The sequence below is a fragment of the Perognathus longimembris genome, chromosome 20 (genome assembly GCF_023159225.1).
Source record: "Perognathus longimembris pacificus isolate PPM17 chromosome 20, ASM2315922v1, whole genome shotgun sequence".
Taxonomy (NCBI): domain Eukaryota; kingdom Metazoa; phylum Chordata; class Mammalia; order Rodentia; family Heteromyidae; genus Perognathus; species Perognathus longimembris.
Genome location: NC_063180.1, coordinates 28108300 through 28130646, shown reverse-complemented (window position 1 = coordinate 28130646; position 22347 = coordinate 28108300). Strand labels below are relative to the sequence as shown.

The following is a 22347-nucleotide window of genomic DNA, read 5'->3' as shown; positions in this document are numbered from 1 at the left end:
CTACACATGAAGCTCTTGGTTCGATTCCCCAGCACCACATATATGAAAAACGTCCAGAAGGGGCGCTGTGGCTCAGGTGGCAGAGTGCTAGCCTTGAGCGGGAAGAAGCCAGGGATGGTGCTCAGGCCCTGAGTCCAAGGCCCAGGACTGGCCAAAAACGAAACAAAACAAAAAAAAACACAAAAGAGGTGTCAAGGGCTGGGATGTAGCTATGTGGCAAAGTGCTTGTCTAACAAGTGCAACATCCTGAGTTCAATCCCCAGTACCAAAAAAGAAAAGACAAAAAATACAGTTAAAGCAAACAAACAAAAAGGAGAGCTGGGTACTGGTGGCTCACATCTGTAATCCTAGCTACTCTAGAGGCCGAGATCTGAGGATCCAGGGCTGGAAGGGCTACAGACTCTTATCTCCAATTAACCACCAGAAAATGGGAAGTGGTGCTGTGGCTCAAAGTGTTAGAGCGCTAGCTTTGACTTGAAGAGCTCAGGGATGGCGCCCAGGCCCAGTGCTCAAGCCCTATGACCACCAACACCAGCAATAACAAAAAAGGAGGTATCAACTACAGGCCTTAGTGCTGGCAGTGACTTGCTCAGCTCCTTGGTGGGTAAAAGTCCTCCAGTGAGTCCTTTGGGAAAAGTAAAAACAAAGCAAGTAAGCATCTCTAGGTTTCCTGTGCTTCTCAGGCATTTCCAGCCCTGAGCCTCAGTAGGCTTTCCAGGTTTTCTGTCTCCATACCTATCCTACTGTGATGATACATGAGAACAACCTGCTGGTTAACTCACCTGGAATCCAAGGTGCTATGGCCTTGTGCAGATCTAACAGTTTCCTTTTGTTTTATGTTGCTCATTTAAAATATCAATTCATTGCAAATACTTAATAAGCAGGAATCAGAAATTTTACACAGAAATATAGCTTTATTTACATTTTCTTCTGATCTTGTCCAAATGCATAAACATTTTACCCTGGAAGTAATTATAAGTGCATAGATTACTTGGTGCTGGGTGGCTTATGCCTGTAATCCTAGCTACTCAGAGGCTGAGATCTGAGGACTCAGTTCAAAGCCAGCCTGGGCAGGAAAGGCTGTGAGACTCTTATTTCCAATTAACCACCAGGAAACCGGAAGTGGCACTGTGGCTCAAGTGATAGAGCACTTGAGCTGAAGAGCAGAGGGATAGTGCCCAGGCCTAGAGTTCAAGTCTTACAACCTCCAAAAAAAAAGAAAAAGAAAAAAGAAACAAACTTATAAACAGCTGGGGGCTGGAGGCCCATGTCTATAATCCTAGATACTCAGGGAGCTGAGATCTGAGGATTGTAGTTCAAAGCCAGCCTGGGGGCTGGGAATATGGCTTAATGGTAGAATATTTGCCTAGCATGCACAAAGCCCTGGGCTCAATTCCTCAGTACCACACAAACAGAAAAAGCTGCAAGTGTCCCTGTGGCTCAAGTGGTATAATGCTAGCTTTGAGCAAAAGAAGTTCAGGGACAGTGCCCAGGCCCTGATTTCAAGCCCCAGGACTGGCAACCAAAATGGAACAAAACCAGCCAGAGCAGAAAAATCCTTGTGAGGTTCCTTTCTTTTTCTTTTTTTGGCAGTCTTAGGGCTTGAACTCAGGGCCTGAGCACTGTCCCTGGCTTCTATTTGCTCAAGGCCAGCACTCTACCACTTGAGCCACAGTACCACTTCCGGCTTTTTCTGTATATGTGGTGCTGAGGAATTGAACCCAGGGCTTCATGTATATGAGGCAAGCACTCTACTACTAGGCCACATTCCCAGCTTCCTGTGGGATTCTTTTTTTTTTTGGCCAGTCCTGGGGCTTGGACTCTGGGCCTGAGGACTGTCCCTGGCTTCTTTTTGCTCAAGGCTAGCACTCTGCCACTTGAGCCACAGTGCCACTTCTGGCCATTTTCTGTATATGTGGTGCTGGGGAATCGAACCCAGGGCCTCATGTATATGAGGCAGGCACTCTTGCCACTAGGCCATATTCCCAGCCCCTTCCTGTGGGATTCTTAATCTCCATTGAATTACTCAAAAACTGCAAGTGGTATTATGGCTCAAATGGTAAGAGTGCTAGTGCTAGCCTTGAGCACAAAGAGGCTCAGGAACAGCAGCACCCAGGCGCGGAGTTCAAGCCCCACAAACAAGGTACAATCAAAAACCTTATAAACATTTTCAGATTTCATTGTTACTTTTAGCGACCAAATGAAGAATTTAAGCTAGTAAAGGAGGGGCTAGTGGCTCTTGCCCATAATCCTAACTACTCAGGAGGCTGAGATCTGAAGATCATGGTTCAAAGCCAGACTGGGCAGGAAAGTCCCTGTAAGACTCTAATTAACCACTCAAAAACCAGAAGTGTCACTGTGGCTCCAAGTGGTAGAGTGCTATCCTTGAGCAAAAACAGCTCAAGGATAGCTACCAGGACCTGAGTTCAAGTCTATAACCACCACCACCACCAACAACAAAAAAAGCTAAAATATTCATTAGCAACTCCCTACTCACTCACTCGGCTTATCTAAGCTTCTCACCATGAATAATGGTGCATACCCATAATATCCTAGTAATCAGGAGACTGAGGCAGGAGGATCAGCAATGCTTCCACAGGCTTAATAGCTAAGAACTGGGCTACTTCTTCCTATACCTTTTCCCTATGTGTGTTTTCTGATGCCCAATAAGATGTGAGCTCTGTGTGAAGGCCTTTCCACATTTACTGCACACATAGGGGCGCTCTCCAGTGTGAGTCCTCTGGTGCCTGACGAGATGGGAGCTCTGACGGAATGCTTTCCCACAGTCCTGACATGGGTAGGGCTTGGCTCCCGTGTGAGTCCTCAGGTGCTGGGAGATGGCTGAGCGGTCATTGAATGTCCTCCCACACTCGTGACACTCAAATGGTCTCTCCCCACTATGGACTCTCTGATGCTGTGTGAGGGAAGAGCTCTGCACAAACCCTTTCCCACAGTCCTGACACACATAGGGCCTTTCTCCTGTGTGGATCTTTTTATGTACAGAAAAGTATCTTGGGTTCCGGAACATCTTACCACATTCGCTGCATCGGCAAGCTTGGCTCCCTGCTTTGTGAATTCTTATAAAAGTAATCTGCTGAGCTCGATGGCATACTGTTTTTCTAAAACCACTGCTTTCCTTGGCCTTTCTTCCCTTAGAGTCCTTTTGTTGAATTTTCCCATGGGAGCCATGTGCCACACAACTGCTGCTCTTCTTGGCTTTACCCACTCTACAGTCCTTCTGGTGGGCTTTTACCTGTGGACCACCTACTGTGCTTTTAACCCGAAGGCTACGTTTGCGCAAGCACTTTCTGGAAGGAATGTCTTGGAGTGAACCCTGACTCTTGTGGAGACAAGTGCTTGCCTGGGATTCTGGGCTTTTAGCAAGCTGCTTTTGAGAGAGGCTTTGTTCTTGGGTGAACTCCACTTGTTTCAACACTGTATCTGGGACTTCTTGTACCTTGCCTCGTACAACATCCAAGGAAGAAGAGTTGGTATTATCCCTTGAAAATGTTTTTGTTTTTAGGTCATGAACTGCTTCTTCCACAGGAATGGCAGAATTGGTAGTTAACTCTTTGCTTCCCAATGTAGTCTCCCACCCTGAAAGAAACCAAAAAGGTGTAGATTCTACAGAAAGTGCCACGACAGGCTCAACAACTTAATGCATAGTTCTCAACAGGTAGGGGACTTCTTTATTCCAATATAGGCATCGAACCTGGTGTGTGTGTGTGTGTGTGCATGAAAAGGCACAAAGCTGCAAAGAAGGGAACAGCCAATTTAGTGATCAAGAAATGATCCACAAAACAACTGATTTAGTGACCAGAGAATATTCTCAGAACTAGCTCCTCAAGCTCCTGTTCTCATTCCCTATTTCCCTAAGGTGAATTGGACCAAGCCTGTCTCTGTTCATCCAAAGCTCTCAGAGATTTCAGTTCAGGTTCAGTTTCAGTTAATGGTGCTGAAGAGAGTAAAGGAAGGTATGGCCAGTCCAAGCACTGGGTTGAAAGAAGGTAAATGCCCTGACTTGGAACCCCGTGACATTCCCTTGGCAGGCAAGACCTTACCTACAGAGACCAGGTTCCCCAAGGTCTCCAGCATCACGTCTCGGTACTCAGTCCTCTGCATCGGGCCCAGCAGTACCCATTCCTCCTGGCTGAAGTCCACAGCCACGTCCTGGAAGGTCACTGGCTCCTGTAATGTTATATGTATGTCTGGGATTTGCCAATGGGGAAAGAGAAAGGTTTCTAGCATGTTCCAGCAGTTTGTTTTGCCAGGGACTTCTCTGCTTTGGGGATTTGCTCAGAGATACTAACTTCAGGCCCACATAAGACCCACTGGGTCTTTATCATACACCAGAGTCCAGAGGCTGAGCTGGGAGGCAGAGCTCTTGGCTCACAAAGATTCAAGCACAATAGGCAAGCTGCGGTACAATACCCACACTTGTATCTAACACCCGGGGAGAGCCTCCTGGGAACAGCTAGTTCCTGGGATTTGTGGTAGAATCAATAGTGAAGACTAAGCCTTTGCTTTGCTTGACAGGTGTGAGTAGGGTGAAGCATTAACCCAGGTTTACAGTTTTTTGGGGAGCTGACAAGATCCTGAGATACACATAACCCCCTCTCCTCAAGACTGCATAAAACAGAGTAGAGCCTGCCTCAGAAGGAATGGGAGTAGCGTTATGAGCCCAGAGAACCTATTACCTGGGAACATAGGGACACAGCCTTACCTGAAGACTAGACTACACTATTCATTACCTGAAAGCCATAATTTCTTGAGGCAGTACAAACCCTTTACAGGACAAACACCACTGACCAATGTTACATATACTCCATCAATTTAATGGTTGGCAAGATAGAGCCAATTCTGTTTCATTCACATTAAAACTTGTTCTGAAACAAATTCCATATTTTACTGTTTCAGTCATAATGCCCCAAGTAAGTGTTTTCTGAAGGATGAGGGCTGTTCTTCCAGCTGGGATACAGTGAGGGACAGGGGCTCTGTTCCTCTAGCTGGGATACAGTGAGGGACGGGGGCTCTGTTCTTCCAGCTAGGATACAATGCAATCTTTACAGTCTGCCTGTGGTTGTTCTGCCTCTTATTTCTCTACCAGCTCTTGGTCCCTGTGCTCTTGCTCTGTGGCTTCAATTCTAGTTCATGGTGCCCTGTCTAGGCCTTCAATAATACCACAGTGGAGGTAGGACAGCCTTTTACACTCCAGAGCCCAGTTCAGTCTGAAGAGCTCAAAAGTCAGAATGGTGTAGCATGTAGGATGTTCCTGCAAGGCTTGGTACAGGAAAACATCTTGGGCACAACACCTGCAGGGTATGATGTATATACCTGCATATACCATATGCTGAATACACCTGCACGGTACGCAGTACCAAGAGGAATAAAGGGTGAGATCACTTCTTACCTCAGGCTGCACCTCCACTGGCAAGATGGCCACATCCTCCCTTTCCTTCTTCTGTGGAACAGTGGCCTCAGAAGAGCAGGCAAGTACTGCTGGAAGAGACAGGTGAGAGGACATGCTCAGGCAGGTGATGGATTGTGCATATCTGTCCTGGTTCTGCTGTGTCCCCACTGTCAACTCTCCTCTTTTCTCCCGAGCCCTGTATCCAGATGGGCCTGGTTGTGTCATCATGCATGGGCCATATACACTTGCTCAGCTTACTTGGCTGATGCTCTGCTCTACTACTTGAGCTACATCTCTAATCCTGCTTTTGGCTGGTTAACTGGGGAGTTTCATGGACTTTTCTGCTTGCGCTGGTTTTCAACTGCAATCCTCTGGATCTGAAGCTCCTGAATAGCTAGGACCACAGGCTTGAGCCACTAGTGTCCTATTTGGAGGCCACTATTTTAGGAGGTGTAGAAACTAGGAGGTGGGACCCACATAGAGAAAGCAGGTCTATGTGGGGGCAAGTCTTTGAGAGTATCCTGTCCTTGCCTCCTTCCTGGTTGTTGTTCTTTCCTTCCTATGCACACCAAGGTAATCAACTGGTTTGAACTCAGGGCCTAGGCTCTGTCCTTGAGCCTCTCTGTGCTCAAGGCTATCACTTTACCACTTGAGCCACAGCATCACATCCAGCCTTTTCTGAGTAGTTTATTGGAGATAAGAGTCTCACCTGCTAGGCTGGCTTTGAACCACGATCCTCAGATCTCAGCCTCCTGACTGACTAGCTAGGATTACAGGTGTGAAGCATCGGCACCCAGCTCAATTTCCTTGTCATATATCACTGCTACGATGTTCTCCCAAGTGCATGGGGCAAGAGACTATGAACAGAACTCTGAAACTGTGAGCAAAAATAAATCCTTCTTTCAAGTTTTTCTACAAGGTATTTTGTCACAGCATGAGAAAAATAAGTACACCTATTCTGTGAAACTTAATAATTTACCTCTGGATTCCTTCTCCTTCCTCAAGCACAAATGTTACTTAATCACTTATTTGTTCTAGAAATATCCTCTGGATACCATGAGTGCGGTATGGTGGTGAGCAATGAAAAAGCATTCAAGTTCAGCCTGATAAAGAATGAAAGACAAGTATCCAAAACAAATGCACTGTCACTCCTGACCACACTGTACTTCTCTGTGAGCACGCAGCAGCCCTGGAGTGGCCAGAGTGCCTGCTCCTGTCCTCCATCCACCACCAGCCCAGGGAGTCTCCAAAGTTCATGTCCCACTGATTCCTAGAACTCAGGAGACTGAATCTCACTGTTCCAGTACAATGCTTCCCAATCCTTGAGGTAAACATTCAAATTTCTACAAGAAGTCCAGGTATGGTGGTATACACCTGTAGTTCTATCACTTTGTAGTTCCAGCTATGCAGGAGACTGAGACATGAGGGACCCTTGCACTCAGGAATTTGGGAGCAGCCTGGACAATGGAATAAACTTATTCATTAAAAAAAAAAAAAAAATCCAGGTTCAGGCTGCTCATGTCTGTGATTCTAGTGACTCCTAGTGGCTGATACCTGAGATTGCAGTTCAAAGGCAGCCCAGGCAGAAAACTCCATGAGATTTTTGTCTTCAATTAACTGCCAAAAAAAACCCAAGAAGTGGAGCTCGAGCTCAAGTTCTTGGGCCCAAAAGCTCTGGGGCAGTACCTAAGACCTGGGTTCAAGCCCCAGGAATAGCTAAATAAATAAGGAACCTCATGGAAAGGCTTCACACTCTGTTCACACCTACCCAGATTCACGACCCAATTTCTTCTCAATTTCTGCACACTTTACTATGGTCATTTCCACCTTGGGCCCTCAGAGGGGGTCCTGCCTTTTCTTCAAGTTCCAGTTCACACCAGCTGTCAGCTACATAAACAGTCATCTACCAGTATTGACCTCTGGTCTCCATTTGCAGTATAACATATATGTGTATGCATCTGTCACATCCCACCTTCCCTGTAGGACCACAGGCTCAGCAAACTTTACTGTAAGTCCCACCTTAGCTACCACACTCTGCACAGGTCCTACAGAAGGCAAATGGGTGACAGGGATCTCAACAGGATGAAAAGACTGCATCTGCAAGTTTCCATAGAAGCCTTTAGAAAGTTCCTTCAAGAATTCAGTGCTGGGCCTCACTTTGAGTTTTTGGAAGAGGGCTCCTCCCTGAAAAAAGACCTCAGACTTGCAACAAGCACTTCCAGAGCTGTCCCTCACCTCACCCTCTACCACACTCATCGTCTTCCTCCTTGGACACTGAGGCCATACCTTCCACCAGTGCCACTGCTGCTTGGCAGTCCTTTGGGTGCTGTGATTTCACCCACAAGTACAGCTGTGTAGGGAGAGTACCCAGGAACTGCTCCAGCACCAGCAACTCCATGATTTGCTCCTTGGAATGCAGCTCAGGCTGTAGCCATTGGTGACATAGCTCACGAAGCTGAGCAATCGCCTCCTGAGGCTGAGTTGACTTCTCATACTGGTAGTGTCGAAATTTCTGGCGAATGGCTTCAGTGTCAGATGGATGTCTGCACAGCTGTTGGACTGGGTTATGGCCTCCATTTTCACTATAGAGGGCACGAATCTGAGCATTCCGGGGACCAGCCACCTCTTGGTTCAGGGTAAGAACTTCAACAACTTTGATCTTTTTCAGGGGATTCTCAGAAGGATGACCCAACTGAGGTACTCGTGTAGCCCCAGAACATTCTAGTCAAAAATAGAGAGAAAAAAGTGCTATAAATACAGGAAAGACGCTCACAATCATTCCTCTCCAGGGAAATGCAAATTAAAATCAGTGGAAACTTTATTTATTTTTAATTTTCATTTTGCCAGTCCTGGGGTCTGAACTCAGGGCCTGGGCACTGTCCCTGAGTTTTTGCTCAAGGCTAGCACTCTACTAGTTGAACGACAGTGCCACTTCTAGCCTTTTCTGTTTATGTAGTACTGAGGAATACAACCCAGGGCTTCCTGCATGCTAGGCAAGCACTCTACCATTAAGCCACATTCTCAGCCCCAGATGAAACTCTATGAAACAAGTAATTTCCTGTCATGAGATATATTCTATTGTTCTTCAGAAACTTGGTTGCCATCCCACTAAAACACCCTTAAGTCTGAGACTTAGTATTATGTCTTTTCCCCCAGGGAGACTTGTATGGCCTTCACTTACACTCAAATTCCTCCCCAATTGTTCTTGTAGCTATGTCCCATTCATATATCTTCCTATCCACCTGGTGGTCCTCTGCTTTGTACCATGGGCACTATTATTGCAGTGGGCTTCAGCTATCACACCTGCGTCTCAGTCCCTTGGGTTGCCTGGCAGATGCCAAGCAACAGTGGCACCTTAATTTCTCCTGTTCATTTTGTTGCATGCCTATAATCACACCAAACATGATCTCTGCTCCATAAAAAAATTGAAAAACAAAGTGATAAATACTTATTGCCCTGGACAGTATTGAGATAAAGTTGGCAAACTTACATTAAAAATGTTGATTTTTACTCTTTATTAAATTTGTCAAGGTTACAGAGTTCTTACAGCCTCATTTACTCACCATATGGTGTATTAAACTGAATTCATATGCATTTTAATAATTTCACCATCTTAAAAAAAACATACATTTCTCAACAACCTAACTCCCAGAAAATTTTGTAGGAAAAATGTACATTTTTCAAATAAATTATGTGGCAGAAGGTCCAAGAAATTACTTGTTGAAGTTTTTAGTTCCCAATAGAAGGTTAATTCTCATCATCTGTGCAGAGCCAATGTGGGCAGCTTTGTATCTTCCCTGAGATCATTCCACTATTTGCTCATTCATGTACTTAGCATCATTATTGAGCCTCTATATCGTGGCATGAGCTGGATCAGGAAGCAAAGATACAGCACGGGAGTGACAGTGTTTCTCATAAGCATTGTCATGGACAGCCCCTCTAAAAGCTAATATAAAAACAAAATTTCAAGGGCCTGGGGATATGGCCTAGTGGCAAGAGTGCTTGCCTCCTATAGATGAAGCCCTGGGTTCGATTCCCCAGCACCACATATACAGAAAATGGCCAGAAGTGGCACTGTGGCTCAAGTGGCAGAGCAAAAAGAAGTCAGGGACAGTGCTCAGGCCCTGAGTCCAAGCTCCAGGACTGGCAAAAAAAAAAAAAAAAAAAAAACAAAGGTACAAAGGACACATAAAAGACAGAAAATCACTTTCTATGTTCTTCCACTGACACAATCATAGTTGAGTATGCTTATATTTGAATGCATTTTTACAAGTTTATAGATGATTACACACATTAAATCACTTTTCCTTTTTTTATTGGAGGGAATCTCCTAACCTAAGAAAGCTTAGTTCATTTAATTTTCCTTCCTAACTGGTAAGGTAGTCTAGGTAAGGCTTTATTATGCATAGTCTGAATGCCAGAAAGGGCTCTCAGGATCAAATCAAAACATGCATAGGCCCTAGTGAACAAGTAAAGAGGAGGTGACAAAGAATGTAATGACCTTAAATAAAAGATGAACAAGGGCTGGGAATGTGGCTTAGTGGTAGAGTGATTGTCTAAAATGCATGAAGCTTTGCGTTGGATTCCTCATTACCACATAAACAGAAAAAGCCAGAGGGGGTGCTGTGGCTTAAGTGATAGAGTGCTATCCAGGGCTGGCCAACTAAAAAAAAAAAAAAAAAAAAAAGATGAACAAATCCTGAAAGCATTCACTAGTTTGAATAGCCAAAATGAGAGCCCCTCAAAGTTTCTATGGTATCATCCACTGGGAATATGGCCTAGTGGCAAGAGTGCTTGCCTCGTATACATGAAGCCCTGGGTTCGATTCCTCAGCACCACATATATAGAAAATAGCCAGAAGTGGCGCTGTGGCTCAAGTGGCAGAATGCTAGCCTTGAGGAAAAAGAAGCCAGGGACAGTGCTCAGGCCCTGAGTACAAGCCCCAGGACTGGCCACAGGAAAAAAAAAAAATCTCATTAACCTCCCTTACCCATTTGCATAGCCTGGCTTTATCTTCAGTTTCCTCTTTGAAGATACATCCTTGACACTTCAATTTCTTTATTCACTCAGTAGTTTACCAAACTCTTAGGGATTTGGTCATTGTGTTAAACAGCAAAGTCACCGGATGTCAGTAGCTCAGGTCTGTAGTCCTATCTACTCAGGAGGTTGAGCTCTGAGGATCACAGTTTGAAGCTAGCCTGGGAAGGAAAGTCTGTGAGACTCTTATTTCCAATAAACTCAGAAAAAGCTGGAAGTGGTACTGTGGCTCAAGTGGTAGAGCACTAGCCTTAAGCACAAAAGAGCTCAGGGACAGTGCCCAGGCTGAGTTTACGCTCCAGGACTGGCATAACAAAGCAACCTGGCAATGTACAAAACTGAAAAAAGATGCCTTTAATACTTGTTCTAAGTATTCAAGCTGGACAATGTAAAAAACTATAGAGAAGCTGAAGATTTACTACATTCATATATTTAGAGCTTACATTCTAAATATCTGGTAGATAAAGGGCAATTTCATTTTTTTAATCGGTGGAATTTTTTTCCAATAAATTTTCTTCGAAGTCAAATAAGGTGGGAGCTCAAGTTGATCTGTTCAGATTTCATGAAAAGGGTCATTGCCCATATGAGTCCTCTGATATACACAATGAGGACTCCTACTGAAAGTTTTCCCCTTCCTGGTCACAAGGGTCCTCCTCAGTGAGTTCCAGGGCACTTCAAGTTGTCCAATAAGTATAATCAATTATCATTACTTCTGTGATGTTAGGTAAGAGCTATGTACCCAGTCATTTCCAGAAATTACATTCTCATGATTTCAGAGCTCTCAAATATAACTATTTGGTGTAGGAATGTTTCTAAATTAAATAGCACTACATTTTTTTTGTATCTAATATGAAATTTCTTTCAAATAACACTGAATTAGGCCAAAAGTATTTCCTGCTATAGTAATATTCCTGAGACTATCTAACTGATATGAGTTCTCAGATATTGAAAAAACTGGAAAAGATTTCTTCTATCTAGGTCGTTACAGATTAATATCCTTCATGAGACTTTTCTTAGTTAAGGAGTCTCAGCTGAGCTAAAATTCAACTTTCACACTAACCACATTTATTCTACCTTGTTGTTTGATTAATTATATCTTTTTTTCTTCCTCTTTCAGGATTAGCATTCTACCAACTGAGCCACAGCTCCACTTTCAGCTTTTATGGGTGATTAATTGGAGATAGGAGTCTCACAATCTTTCCTACCCAGGCAGGCTTTGAATTGTGATCCTCAGATCTCAGTCTCTTGGGTAGCTAGAATTGCAGCATGAGCTACCAGCACTCTGCTATATTATGTCTTATGCAAAATAATAGCACTCCATTCATACCCTACATTCTCCATGCACTCTAAGACTAAAAAAACCTTCTAAAACTACCTAAAAGAGCTAGAGTATCATTTGCTGCTTTCTATAAACAAAAAAAACCTCATCCTTCAAAAAAACCCTCCTGATATATGTACAAGCATAGTTGTCAAAATGGCCTAGCTTTGTGTTCAATCCCAGTTTTATTAGTATGGTGCACAGAAAGAGTACTTTAGGAAATAGTCCATTTAGGGCTGGGAATATGGCCTAGTGGCAAGAGCGCTTGCCTCGTATACATGAAGCCCTGGGTTCGATTCCCCAGCACCACATATATAGAAAATGGCCAGAAGTGGCGCTGTGGCTCAAGTGGCAGAATGCTAGCCTTGAGCAAAAAGAAGCCAGGGACAGTGCTCAGGCCCTGAGTCCAAGGCCCAGGACTGGCAAAAAAAAAAAAAAAAAAAAAAAAAAAAAAGGCCATTTAGCACTCATTTAGCGTATGGCACTCTAAACTCTCACATTTCTTTGTCATATCTGGACCTGCTTCTGAGGTTCTATTTTTATTTTTATTTATTTATTTATTTTTTTTGGCCAGTCCTGGGCCTTGGACTCAGGGCCTGAGCACTGTCCCTGGCTTCTTCCCGCTCAAGGCTAGTACTCTGCCACTTGAGCCACAGCGCCGCTTCTGGCCGTTTTCTGTATATGTGGTGCTGGGGAATCGAACCTAGGGCCTCGTGTATACGAGGCAGGCACTCTTGCCACTAGGCTATATCCCAGCCCTCTGAGGTTCTATTGAATGCATTCAAGTAGCTTTATAAACCTTTTAGGATGTCTCTTTGGACCACAGATATTTATATTCCATCAGACTAAGTAATGACAGGGAACAGTTAAGGTAAATCAAGGAAAGTGAGTCAAACTAAAGGGTATTAAGGAATCTTTGTATGATGGTTGAAGTTTCTGTTTAAATTATTTCCACATTAAAAAAAACACCAGGGCTGGGAATATGGCCTAGCAGTAGAGTACCTGCCTTGCATACATGAGCCTTAGGTTCAACTCCACAGCACCACATATATAGAAAAAGCCAGAAGTGGCACTGTGGCTCCAGTGGTAGAGTGCCAGCCTTGAGCAAAAAGAAGCCAGGGACAGTGCTCAGGCCCTGAGTCCAAGCCCCAGGATTGGCAAAAAAAAAAACAAAAAACAAAACTCCACCAAATTTCCACTCTTTAATCTGTCTTACTATGTCACACTTTTATACGACTGGCCAATGACAGAAACTTGTGAATAATTTTTTGCCTTTACCTTATTTATTTAGTCGTTCATGGGGTGTGACCTCTGGGCTTGAGTTTTTTAGTTCAAGGATAGTGTGCTACCACTTGAGCGACAGCATCACTTCTGGTTTTCTGGTAGTTAATTGGAGACAACAGTCTCACTGTCTTTCCTGCAACAGGCTGGCTTTGAACTGTGATCCTCTGATCTCAGCTTCCTGAGTAGCTAGGACTACAGGTGTGAGCCACCAGTGTCTGGCTACCTTACTTACAAAACAGGTTATTGACACATAGAAAAGAGATTCATGGCCAGGTACTGGTGGCTCATACCTGTAATCCTAGCTACTCAGGAGGCTGAGATCTGAGGATCATGGTTGAAAGCCAGCCTAGGCAGGAAAGTCCATGAGACTCTTATTTTTAACCACCCCAAACTGGAAGTGGTGCTGTGGCTCAAAGTGGTCAAGTACTAGCCTCTAGTGATAGAGCTCAGGGATAATGCCAGGGCCAAGGCATTGTCCCTGAGCTCAGTCCCCACGACAGACCAAAAAAGCTAGAAGGAGAGCTTTGACTCAAGTGGTAGAGCACAAGCCTCGAGCAAACAAAAATCAAGGACAATGTCCAGGCCCAGAGTTCAAGGGCTCAAAGGATGGGCACAAAAGCAAACCAAACCAAAACCCCCATGACATGAAAGGAGAAATTCAACACATGATCCTCAAAACCAAGAAACTTACCCATCTAAATCAGATCAGACATCCATTCTTTTTTTTTTTTTTTTGGCCAGTCCTGGGGCTTGGACTCAGGGCCTGAGCACGGTCCCTGGCTTCTTCTTGCTCAAGGCTAGCACTCTGCCACTTGAGCCACAGCGCCACTTCTGGCCATTTTCTGTATATGTGATGCTGGGGAATCGAACCCAGGGCCTCATGTATACGAGGCAAGCACTCTTGCCACTAGGCCATATCCCCAGCCACCAGACATCCATTCTTTTTTTGTTTTTTTTTTCTTTTTTTTTTTGCCCGTCGAGGGGCTTGAACTCAGGGCCTGGGAGCTGTCCCTGAGCGTCTTTTGCTCAAGGGCAGCACTCTACCTCTTGAGCCACAGAGCCACTTCCAGCTTTTTCTGTTTATGTGGTTACTGAGGAATTGAATCCAGGGCTTCATGCATGCTAGGCAAGCACTCTACTACTTAGTCACATTCCCAGCCTTACATCCACTCTTTGAAAGCACTGCATTATGTTTTAGAATTTGTGATACAACTAACATGGATGTCCATGTCTGTCCAAAGGAAGTAAGCCATTAACATAACTGCCTCCTATTTTATACTTGTGGGTAACTTTGTATCAGAAAGAATAAATAAGAAATTTATGCAGATACTAGGTTCTGCTGCAGCAATTGTGCAAGAATAAGACATAATCAGATTAGATAACAGTGACAATGTCAGCCCAATCAAGTGTAATATACACTCACAGGATTTTCTCAGCTAATGGATAGTAAGTCAGCTGGAGAATGGGATGGGTAAGGACATCTGAGAATTTTATAATTACAAAGGAAACTAATATTTATCTAAAGCCATAAGTAGAAGAGTATGGTGTTTCTCAGAGGGAGATACAAGATCAAATAAAGTACAAGGGAGAATCCAGAAAGAGACCTGTACAATATAGGCTATGACCATAGTTTAGTCCACACAAAGATGGTGCGTCCAATAAGCAGGGGAAAAATGTAGTCAAAATATGTTATGGAAAGAAATTGTGCTATGCCATATACAAGAAGAAATTCTAGACAAATAGAGCTTAGTTAAAAAAAACCCCAAATGCTCAAATATATGAAAGCATTAGGACAATGTGTCTATACAATTACTAACTTGTAACAAAATTACAAACAGGGGATGGGGACAAGCAAGTCAGTGATTTCATTAACAAAATTAAAAAGAGGAGATGGGGTCATAAAAGCATCAATAACAAATAAATGAATAAAAACAAATTTAAAAATTAAAAAAATTCTTTAAACTATGAAACTGTATTGTGAAAAAAGAAGGTAGGTTGGGAGCCTGTGGTTCACACCTGTAATCCTAGAGACTGTAATCAGGAGACTGAGATCTGAAGATAAAGGTTTGAAGTCTGTCCGGGCAGGAAAGTCTGCGAGACTGCCATCTCCAAATAATCAGCAAAAAGTTGCACTTGGAACTGTGACTCAAGTGGTAGAGTGCTACGCTTGAGCAAAAGAAGCCAAGGGACAGCTCCCAGGCCCTGAGTTCAAGCCCCACAACTGACAAAACAAGCAACAATAAAAAACCAGGAATAGGCTGGGAATGTGGCTCAAGTGGTAGAGTGCTAGCTTGGAGCACAGAGAGGCTCAGGGACAGTGCCCAGGTCCTGAGTTCAAGCCCAAGGACTGGCAAAAACAAAAACAAAACAGAAACATTACTAATATCTAGAAGTATAGTCAGGTGGCAGAATACTTTCCCATAAAAAAAATGAGGATGTGGGTTTAATCCTCTGTGTCACAAAATGACATGGTCTGATTTGTTAGTCAAGAGAAAAAATCTGAACTAAAGTAACATGCCTTTATGATAAGAAAAATCCCATCATATCTCCAAACCTTAAAAAGGCCATTATAGAGCTTGAGAGATAGCTCAGTGGCAAAGTGCTTGCCTAGCAAGTGCAATGTCCTGGGTTCAATTTCTAGCACCAAAAAAGAAAAGACAAAAAAAGTTTTTTTTTAAAAGGCCATTATAAGCTGGGAGCTGGTGGCTCATGTCTATAATCCTAGCTACTCAAAAGGCTGAGATCTGAGGATCTCAGTTCAAAGCCAGCTCAGGCAGGAAAGTCTATGAGACTCTTATCTCCAATTAATCACCAAAAAAGTGGAGTCGTGGCTCAAGTGGTAGAGCCTAACTCTTGAGTATAAAGAGCTCAGAGACCCTTCTCAGGTCCAGAGTTCAAGCCCCAAGACCGGCACAAGCACAGATACACAAAGGCCATTGCAAATTATTAATAAAGGGAAAAGGAGTTGTTATGCACCTGAGCTGGGACATATATTTAAAAGGATTGAGAGAAGTCTTTGCTACCAGATATTTAGCTTACATCTTGTTTGATCTTACGTTTCTATTTTTACAAATTCAATCTACAGAAAAACCAACCTGTATGTACAAAAAAGTGTATGCAAGGAATGAATTTGTATTCCTTGCTTTGTAATAACTTGAAAATTCATCAAGATAGGAAAAGTCAAATGTGGACAACACTGAAACTATGAAAAGGAAATGATGCAAACTTGTTTCTATTGAGTATAACATCATTAAAATGTGAACATCCAGGTGGCTCATGACAATAATCTTATTCAGGGGGCTGAGACCTGGAGAATCATGGTTTGAAAACAGGGCAGGAAAGTGTGCCAGACTCCATTTTCAATTAACCAACAAAACATGGGACCAGAGACATGACTCAAGTGGTAAAACACCAGAAAACAAGTCAGAGTATAAGGTCCTGACTTTAAACCACAGAACCAACATAAACACACACACACACACATACAGATTGAACAAACACACACATATGTAAAACCATATATGTGTATGTGTGTGTGTAAACCCATATTAAAATGTCTAGCTGGAGAAACACAGCAGTTAAAACTGATTACATAAGGAGAATGCAGTAGACAATGAGTAGAAATGGTAAGGGAATCCTTACTGTAAACACATTTCTAGATACAATGGTCTCACTTGCATTCATTCATTCATTTTTTATTTTATTTTTTTGCCAGTCCTGAGGCTTGAACTCGGGGCCTGGACACTGTCCCTTTTACTCAAGGCTAGCACTCTACCACTTAAGCCACAGTGCCACTACTGGCCTGGTACTAAGGAATCAAACTGAGGGCTTCACGCATGCTAGGTAAGTATTCTACCACTGAGCCACATTCCCAGCCCTAGGCTCACTTTCAACCACACCTGACTTCACTGGTTGAGGCCAGAAGAAAACGTGAAGCTTATTCATACCAAAGCACTCAACTTGGGTTCTCTTACATTTGACCTCTTTTCTAAAACACCAGTCTCTGATTAACCAGTTGGTTCATTCTCTGTGGGAACTCCCGTATGCCTGGTTCTCACCTGGAAAGGGGTCTTGAAGAATCTCTCTCTCCACTGGCCAGCAGTCTTCTGCTTTCTCTAACTGTGATACCACATCTGGCTTGGAATGATGAAGTTCTGCTCAATGGGAAAGAGATAGGGCTTGGGGAGTCTGCTTGAACAAAATGCTGCCCTGCCGCAATACACATGATCCCCGCAGTCTCCTTTGCTGGAACTTAACATAACTTGGGGCCCAGGGTGGTGATATACACCACACCCATCCCTTTTGTCAGATCTGTTGAACTTCTTTGCCTGAGGAGGAATCTAAGGAAGGTGGGGCCAGTTCGGTCCAGCAAGATGTAAGGGAAGATCTCAATTAGGAGACCTATTGGGAAAACTTTGGCTTTCTTGATAAATATGCCTGTTGTGAATGGCTATGGATGTTATCTCATTTGCTTTTGCCTTGAACACAGACATGAAGTTTGGAGCCACAGCCATGCAATGACAGCCAAAGGATGAAAGGTTCAAAAGAACCATAGAGATGGGCAGAATGTGGATCTTTGATGAAACTGGTAAACTGATGGACACTGCTACCACATCTTCTGCACTGTTATAATAGTATTCATTACTGGAGGTACAATCAACCCTGATGGACAGCTCCCCCCCACAATATTTAGAGACTCTGAGGTAAGGATTGGGTGAAATTTCAGAGTCATACTGAGAAACTACATTTTTCCCTGTGCATACAAAGAAAAGCACTCCCAAGCTCTTAACACTTCAATCTAATCCCAGCAGCCTGTAGCAAAGCAGACACACTTCAGAGGCACCATATATGGTGATACAAAACATAGATTTTTTTTTTTTGAGACAGGATCTCATAATGTAGCCCAAGTTGGCTTGAAATTTCTGCCTCCATCTCCTCAGTGCTGAGATTATAGGCAGGCACCACCACGCCCAGCCAAAGCAAACATCTTTACTGACATTTAGAGTGGCCTTACCCACTGAGACCAGGTTTCTGTAGTTTTCCAGCATCACTTCCCTGTATAAGGACTTCTGTGGGACGTCCAGCAGTCCCTTCTCTTCCAGGGTAAAAGTCAGTGCTATATCTTCAAAGGTCACTGGTTCCTAAAACCCACAGGATCCTGTTCAGCAAGGGCAGATCCTCCTCCATGGTAACAGGAAGAGAAAGGAGACTGGCCAAGATGACCTGCAAGGATTCTACCTGCCTCACCTTGAATTGAGATCTTTGTTTCAAATTTTGAATAAACCCAAGCCTGGACCTATTCAGGTCACAGTGAGGACAAGTGAGACCTCTCCTCCATCAAACATTGTTTATTTGTAGCCAGGTACCTCTGAGAGCACCTGTGGTTCATACCTATAACGCTAGCTACTCAGGAAGCTGAGATTTGAGGATCAAGGTTTGAAGCCAGCCCAGGCTTATCTCCAATTAACTAGACCTGGTGATTATGACTCTGAGATTGGTATGAATGCTTTTTTTGGGTGCCAGTTTCTGTTTGTCCCTGAGTTTTTTTGCTCAAGGCTAGCACTCTACCATTTGACTCACAGCTCTATTTCTGGCCTTTTGGTAGTTAATTGGAGATCAAAGTCTCACATTTTCCTTCCTGGGCTGGCTTTGATCACTGATCCTCAGATCTCAGCCTCCTGGGCAGTTAGGAATACAGGTAGGAGCCAAGCTTCCCCTAGTGTAAAGGGCTAGTTAAGAGCTCTCAGAATCCCCCACAATTTGGCTTCTTTTCTAAACACTCCCTAGGAAATTGAGACCCAGCCAGACCCCCTTCTCGCAGAGGTGCTCCAGGAAATGGGTGCATTTCAGAGACTGCGCTTGTTCCACTACCAGCTGCGTCCTCGGGGGCTGAAAGGAGCTAGTCACTACTCACATTAGACCAGGATGGCGAAGGCCTGAGGGCCATATTTCTCTCTACGTTTCCCTCCTGAGTGGGTAGAGTTCTGAGAAAACAAAAGTAGGAAGGGGCCTAAGGGAAACGCCGAGGTTCCCCAGCCACTTGCCCAGAGTCAATCCTTCTGCCCCTGCATTGGTGTCCCAGTGAATTCTCTCCCCACACCCCACGCCTAGAGGACCGGGTCCCCTCACCCAGCAGAGACCTGCCCAGATTCCTGAGGCGGTCTGCTCTCCCCACCCCGCACCACCCAGGCTGCGCGGCGGGGCCGTCGGGCTCCAGGTCCAGGACCACAGACAGCACTCTTTCCGGCTCCACAACAGTAGCACAAGTAAGGGCGACTCCCATGACCGAGCTCGCGGGAAAGAAACCGAGAATATGCTCGGCCCGAGGCGGGAGCCACTTTTCAAAAGCTGCACTCACCAGGCGCGCGCCCCGCAATGGCGCCAAAGGGCCCGCGGTGTAGTGCGTCAGCGCGCCCGTCCGGACTACAACTCCCAGAGGCACCCGCGGCGACCGCACCTAGGCGGCGGCCAGCGTGACCCACCAGTCCAGTTGGCGGGCGAAGGCGAGGTTTTGCGGGAAGGGGGCTCGCCGGGGACCCACTGAGCAGGGGAGGTCTTCGGCAGAGGACACTGGGCCACCGGGATCCCTCGTCTCCGTGGACAGCGACACAGGCCGGGAAAACGCATATCACCCCACAAGGGTGACCAAGAGTGGGCGCACCGGAAGTTGGGGCTGAGGGAGGCTAGCGGAGTTGTTTCTAGGGTCTGTGACCTCCGTCCTCGCGAGAGGCTCGGAAGTGCCGAGCTGTCTCTAGGATCTGTGGCTGGCGGGACTGATCTCGTCCTCGCGGGAGGCCCGGAAGTACGTGATCGTTCGATGGGGAGGGGCGGAGCCGTGGGAGACTGCGGGAGGCGGGGCCCACTCTTGGGGAGGAGGACAGGGTGTGTGAGTGCTCAAGGGTCCTTCCTCCCCTGTCCCTAGCTGTGAGACCTGGCAGGGCTGATGGGGCAGGAAGTACACAAAGCTAGGACCTGGAAATCGGCTCATGTTTCTGGGACTAGAAGTGTGGGCAAGCCTGGTTGCATGGTGAGCAGAGCTAGATGTTCACCTTTGGGGGGGGGGGGGCGGGTCGGAAATACGCAGAGGCGAGACCCCATTTGTGAGAAGCAGAGGGAAGGGCAAGGAGAGCCAGTTAGGTCCAGAGAGCTCCAGCCCATATGTCCACTCCAGGTCTGGAGATCGAAATAGGGTGGGGAGAGTCAGAGTGGCCTGGACAGGGTCCTTTCCCTAGTGCTTTGGACAATTTGCTCGAGAAGTGGCATGTCCATATCCAAGAACACTGGAAGCATAAGCACTGACCAGAACCTGTTGTGTGCTCATCTTCTTTGACAGTCCCAGGACGACAAATTACTGTTTTCAGGGAATATTTTGTTTCCCTTGGGAATATTTTATCTTCCTTGGTGTGCTCTCGTTCCCCCTTGGGTTCCAGGTGCTTTTGAGGGTCTTCAGGTTCAGAGCCCACTTACTAGACCCACAGAGCCTGGTATACTCGGCTCTCCTTTGGAGTTTCCAGGTAAAGTCTCAGCATCCCTTTACCTCCCTGTGGCCTCTGAGAGTGGTCATGTTTATGGAATGGTAGAAAGGATCCGTTCAGATTATCCATGTTTATCTCCTTTTTTGTTCCAGTTAGATATAAAGTCTATTATTTTCGCATATTAGTATTCATAATTTATGCAGATATCTTATTCTGAGTTTTTCCTTGAAACGTTTTACTTAAGTATATATAGAATACTATCTTCACTGAATAAGTAATTTATTCTCTTCCTTTTTCATATAAATTGTATATAATCCCAGTTTCTGCGACAGGCTCTTTTGTGGCAGTACCATGTTAAATAGTCATGTTTACTGACAGACATTCTTGTTTTATTTTGTATTTGAGTAGAGACTTTACTACATCAACTCAAGCTTGAAGAGCTTTCACATCTCAAGCAAGCCATCCTGGAACCAATAAGAAAAGTTGGTGTTGTGGCATATATCTGTATTACCAGTATATGGGAAGTGTAGATGGGATTGTGGTCCAGGTTATCCCTAAGATAAATGTGAGAACATATATATATATATATATATATATATATATATATACATATATACATATATTTAAATAGCTGGGTTCCTGTTGCTCATGTCTGAAATCCTAGCTACTCAGGAGGCTGAGATCTGAGGATTGCCTTTGAAGTCAGACTGGGCAAGAAAGTCCATTACATCCAATTAATCACCCAAAAACTGGAAGTAGAGCTATGGTTCAAAGTGGTAAAGTGCTAGTCTAGAGCATAAAACTCAGGAACAGTACTCTGGTGCTGGTGGCTCATGGCTGTAATCATAGCTACTCAGGAGGCTGAGATCTGAGGATTGCAGTTCAAAGCCACTCTGGGCAGGAAAGTCCATGACACTCATATCAAATTAACTACCAGAAAACTTGAAGTGGAGTTGTGGCTCAAGTGCTAGCCTTGAGCAGAAAGCTCAGGGACTGTACTCAGGCCAATGACTGACCAAAAAAAGAGAAAGAAATAAAAATAGGTCTGGAGGTATGTCTCATGTGGTAGAGCACCTGTCTGATAAGTACAAATTTCAGGATACAAATGCCAACACTGCCTTCCTAAAGACCTAAAGAATTAGAATTACTGAAATTCACAAATGTTTGGATTTTAGCAGGATAGTAAGGTGCATATAACATTTAGCACATATCTCCCATAGTCTGGAGTAGTTTCTGTCCATCAAAAACAAGATTAAGCTAGACTAGTGGCTAACATGTATAGTCCTAGCTGCTCAGAAAGCTGAGATCTAAAGATTGTGGCTGGAAGCCAGCCAGGGCAGAAGAGTCCACCATATTGTCTTCAGAAAAAAGATGAATTGGTGGTATGGCTTAAATGGTATAGCCCCAATTCTGAGTCAAAAAAACAAACTTCGAGAGTTCAATACTGAATTGAGGCCTTGTTACTGGCACAAAACAACCCACAAAAGCATGATTTCTACTAGGTCAGTGGAAAGACAGTATAAATGGCTTTGTTAGTCCACATCAATTTTGAAGATTTATAACCAGAAGAAATGGCTCATTATAAAAGGTTTTAGTTTTACAAATAAAGCTAAAACAACTATTTTCAGTTTTCTTGTAATTAGTGTGATAACATTTAAAATTCTTTATTAAATAGTTGTACAAATGGGTTACAATTCCATAAGTCATAATATGAATAAAGTGCTTCCTGGTCAATGCACGTTATGGTCCAGAAAGGAGATCTGTGGAGAAGAGCAGTTGTAATTTGGGGCAATATACTGAGTATAGAGTACATAGGACCTTTG

At 44.4% G+C, this 22347-nt stretch overlaps 1 protein-coding gene and 2 long non-coding RNA genes across 5 annotated transcripts; 2 read left to right on the top strand and 1 right to left on the bottom strand.

Moving 5' to 3' along the window:
* Window positions 1-2385: 2385 nt before the first annotated feature.
* On the bottom strand, window positions 2386-19806 carry Znf274 (zinc finger protein 274). 3 transcript variants are annotated; one of them, XM_048368737.1, is made up of 8 exons: window positions 19408-19806; window positions 18964-19033; window positions 18064-18190; window positions 17108-17203; window positions 7697-8131; window positions 5411-5499; window positions 4062-4188; window positions 2388-3597 (listed from the first exon to the last, which is right to left on the bottom strand). In XM_048368737.1, the coding sequence occupies exons 2-8, from the start codon at window positions 18994-18996 to the stop codon at window positions 2621-2623; spliced, it is 1884 nt and encodes a 627-aa protein (XP_048224694.1). In that variant the 5' UTR covers window positions 18997-19033; window positions 19408-19806; the 3' UTR covers window positions 2388-2620. The 3 variants fall into 3 exon arrangements, with proteins under 3 accessions (XP_048224696.1, XP_048224694.1, XP_048224695.1); XM_048368738.1 differs by having other exon boundaries at window positions 19532-19806; XM_048368739.1 differs by lacking the exons at window positions 17108-17203; window positions 18064-18190; window positions 18964-19033; window positions 19408-19806 and adding an exon at window positions 13741-13878 and having other exon boundaries at window positions 2386-3597.
* Window positions 12243-12733, top strand: LOC125367986. Its single transcript, XR_007214203.1, has 2 exons — window positions 12243-12295; window positions 12531-12733. It is a non-coding gene; the product is annotated as an uncharacterized LOC125367986 (long non-coding RNA).
* On the top strand, window positions 19727-20998 carry LOC125367985. The gene is made up of 2 exons (XR_007214202.1): window positions 19727-19851; window positions 20480-20998. It is a non-coding gene; the product is annotated as an uncharacterized LOC125367985 (long non-coding RNA).
* The last annotated feature ends 1349 nt before the right edge of the window (window positions 20999-22347 follow it).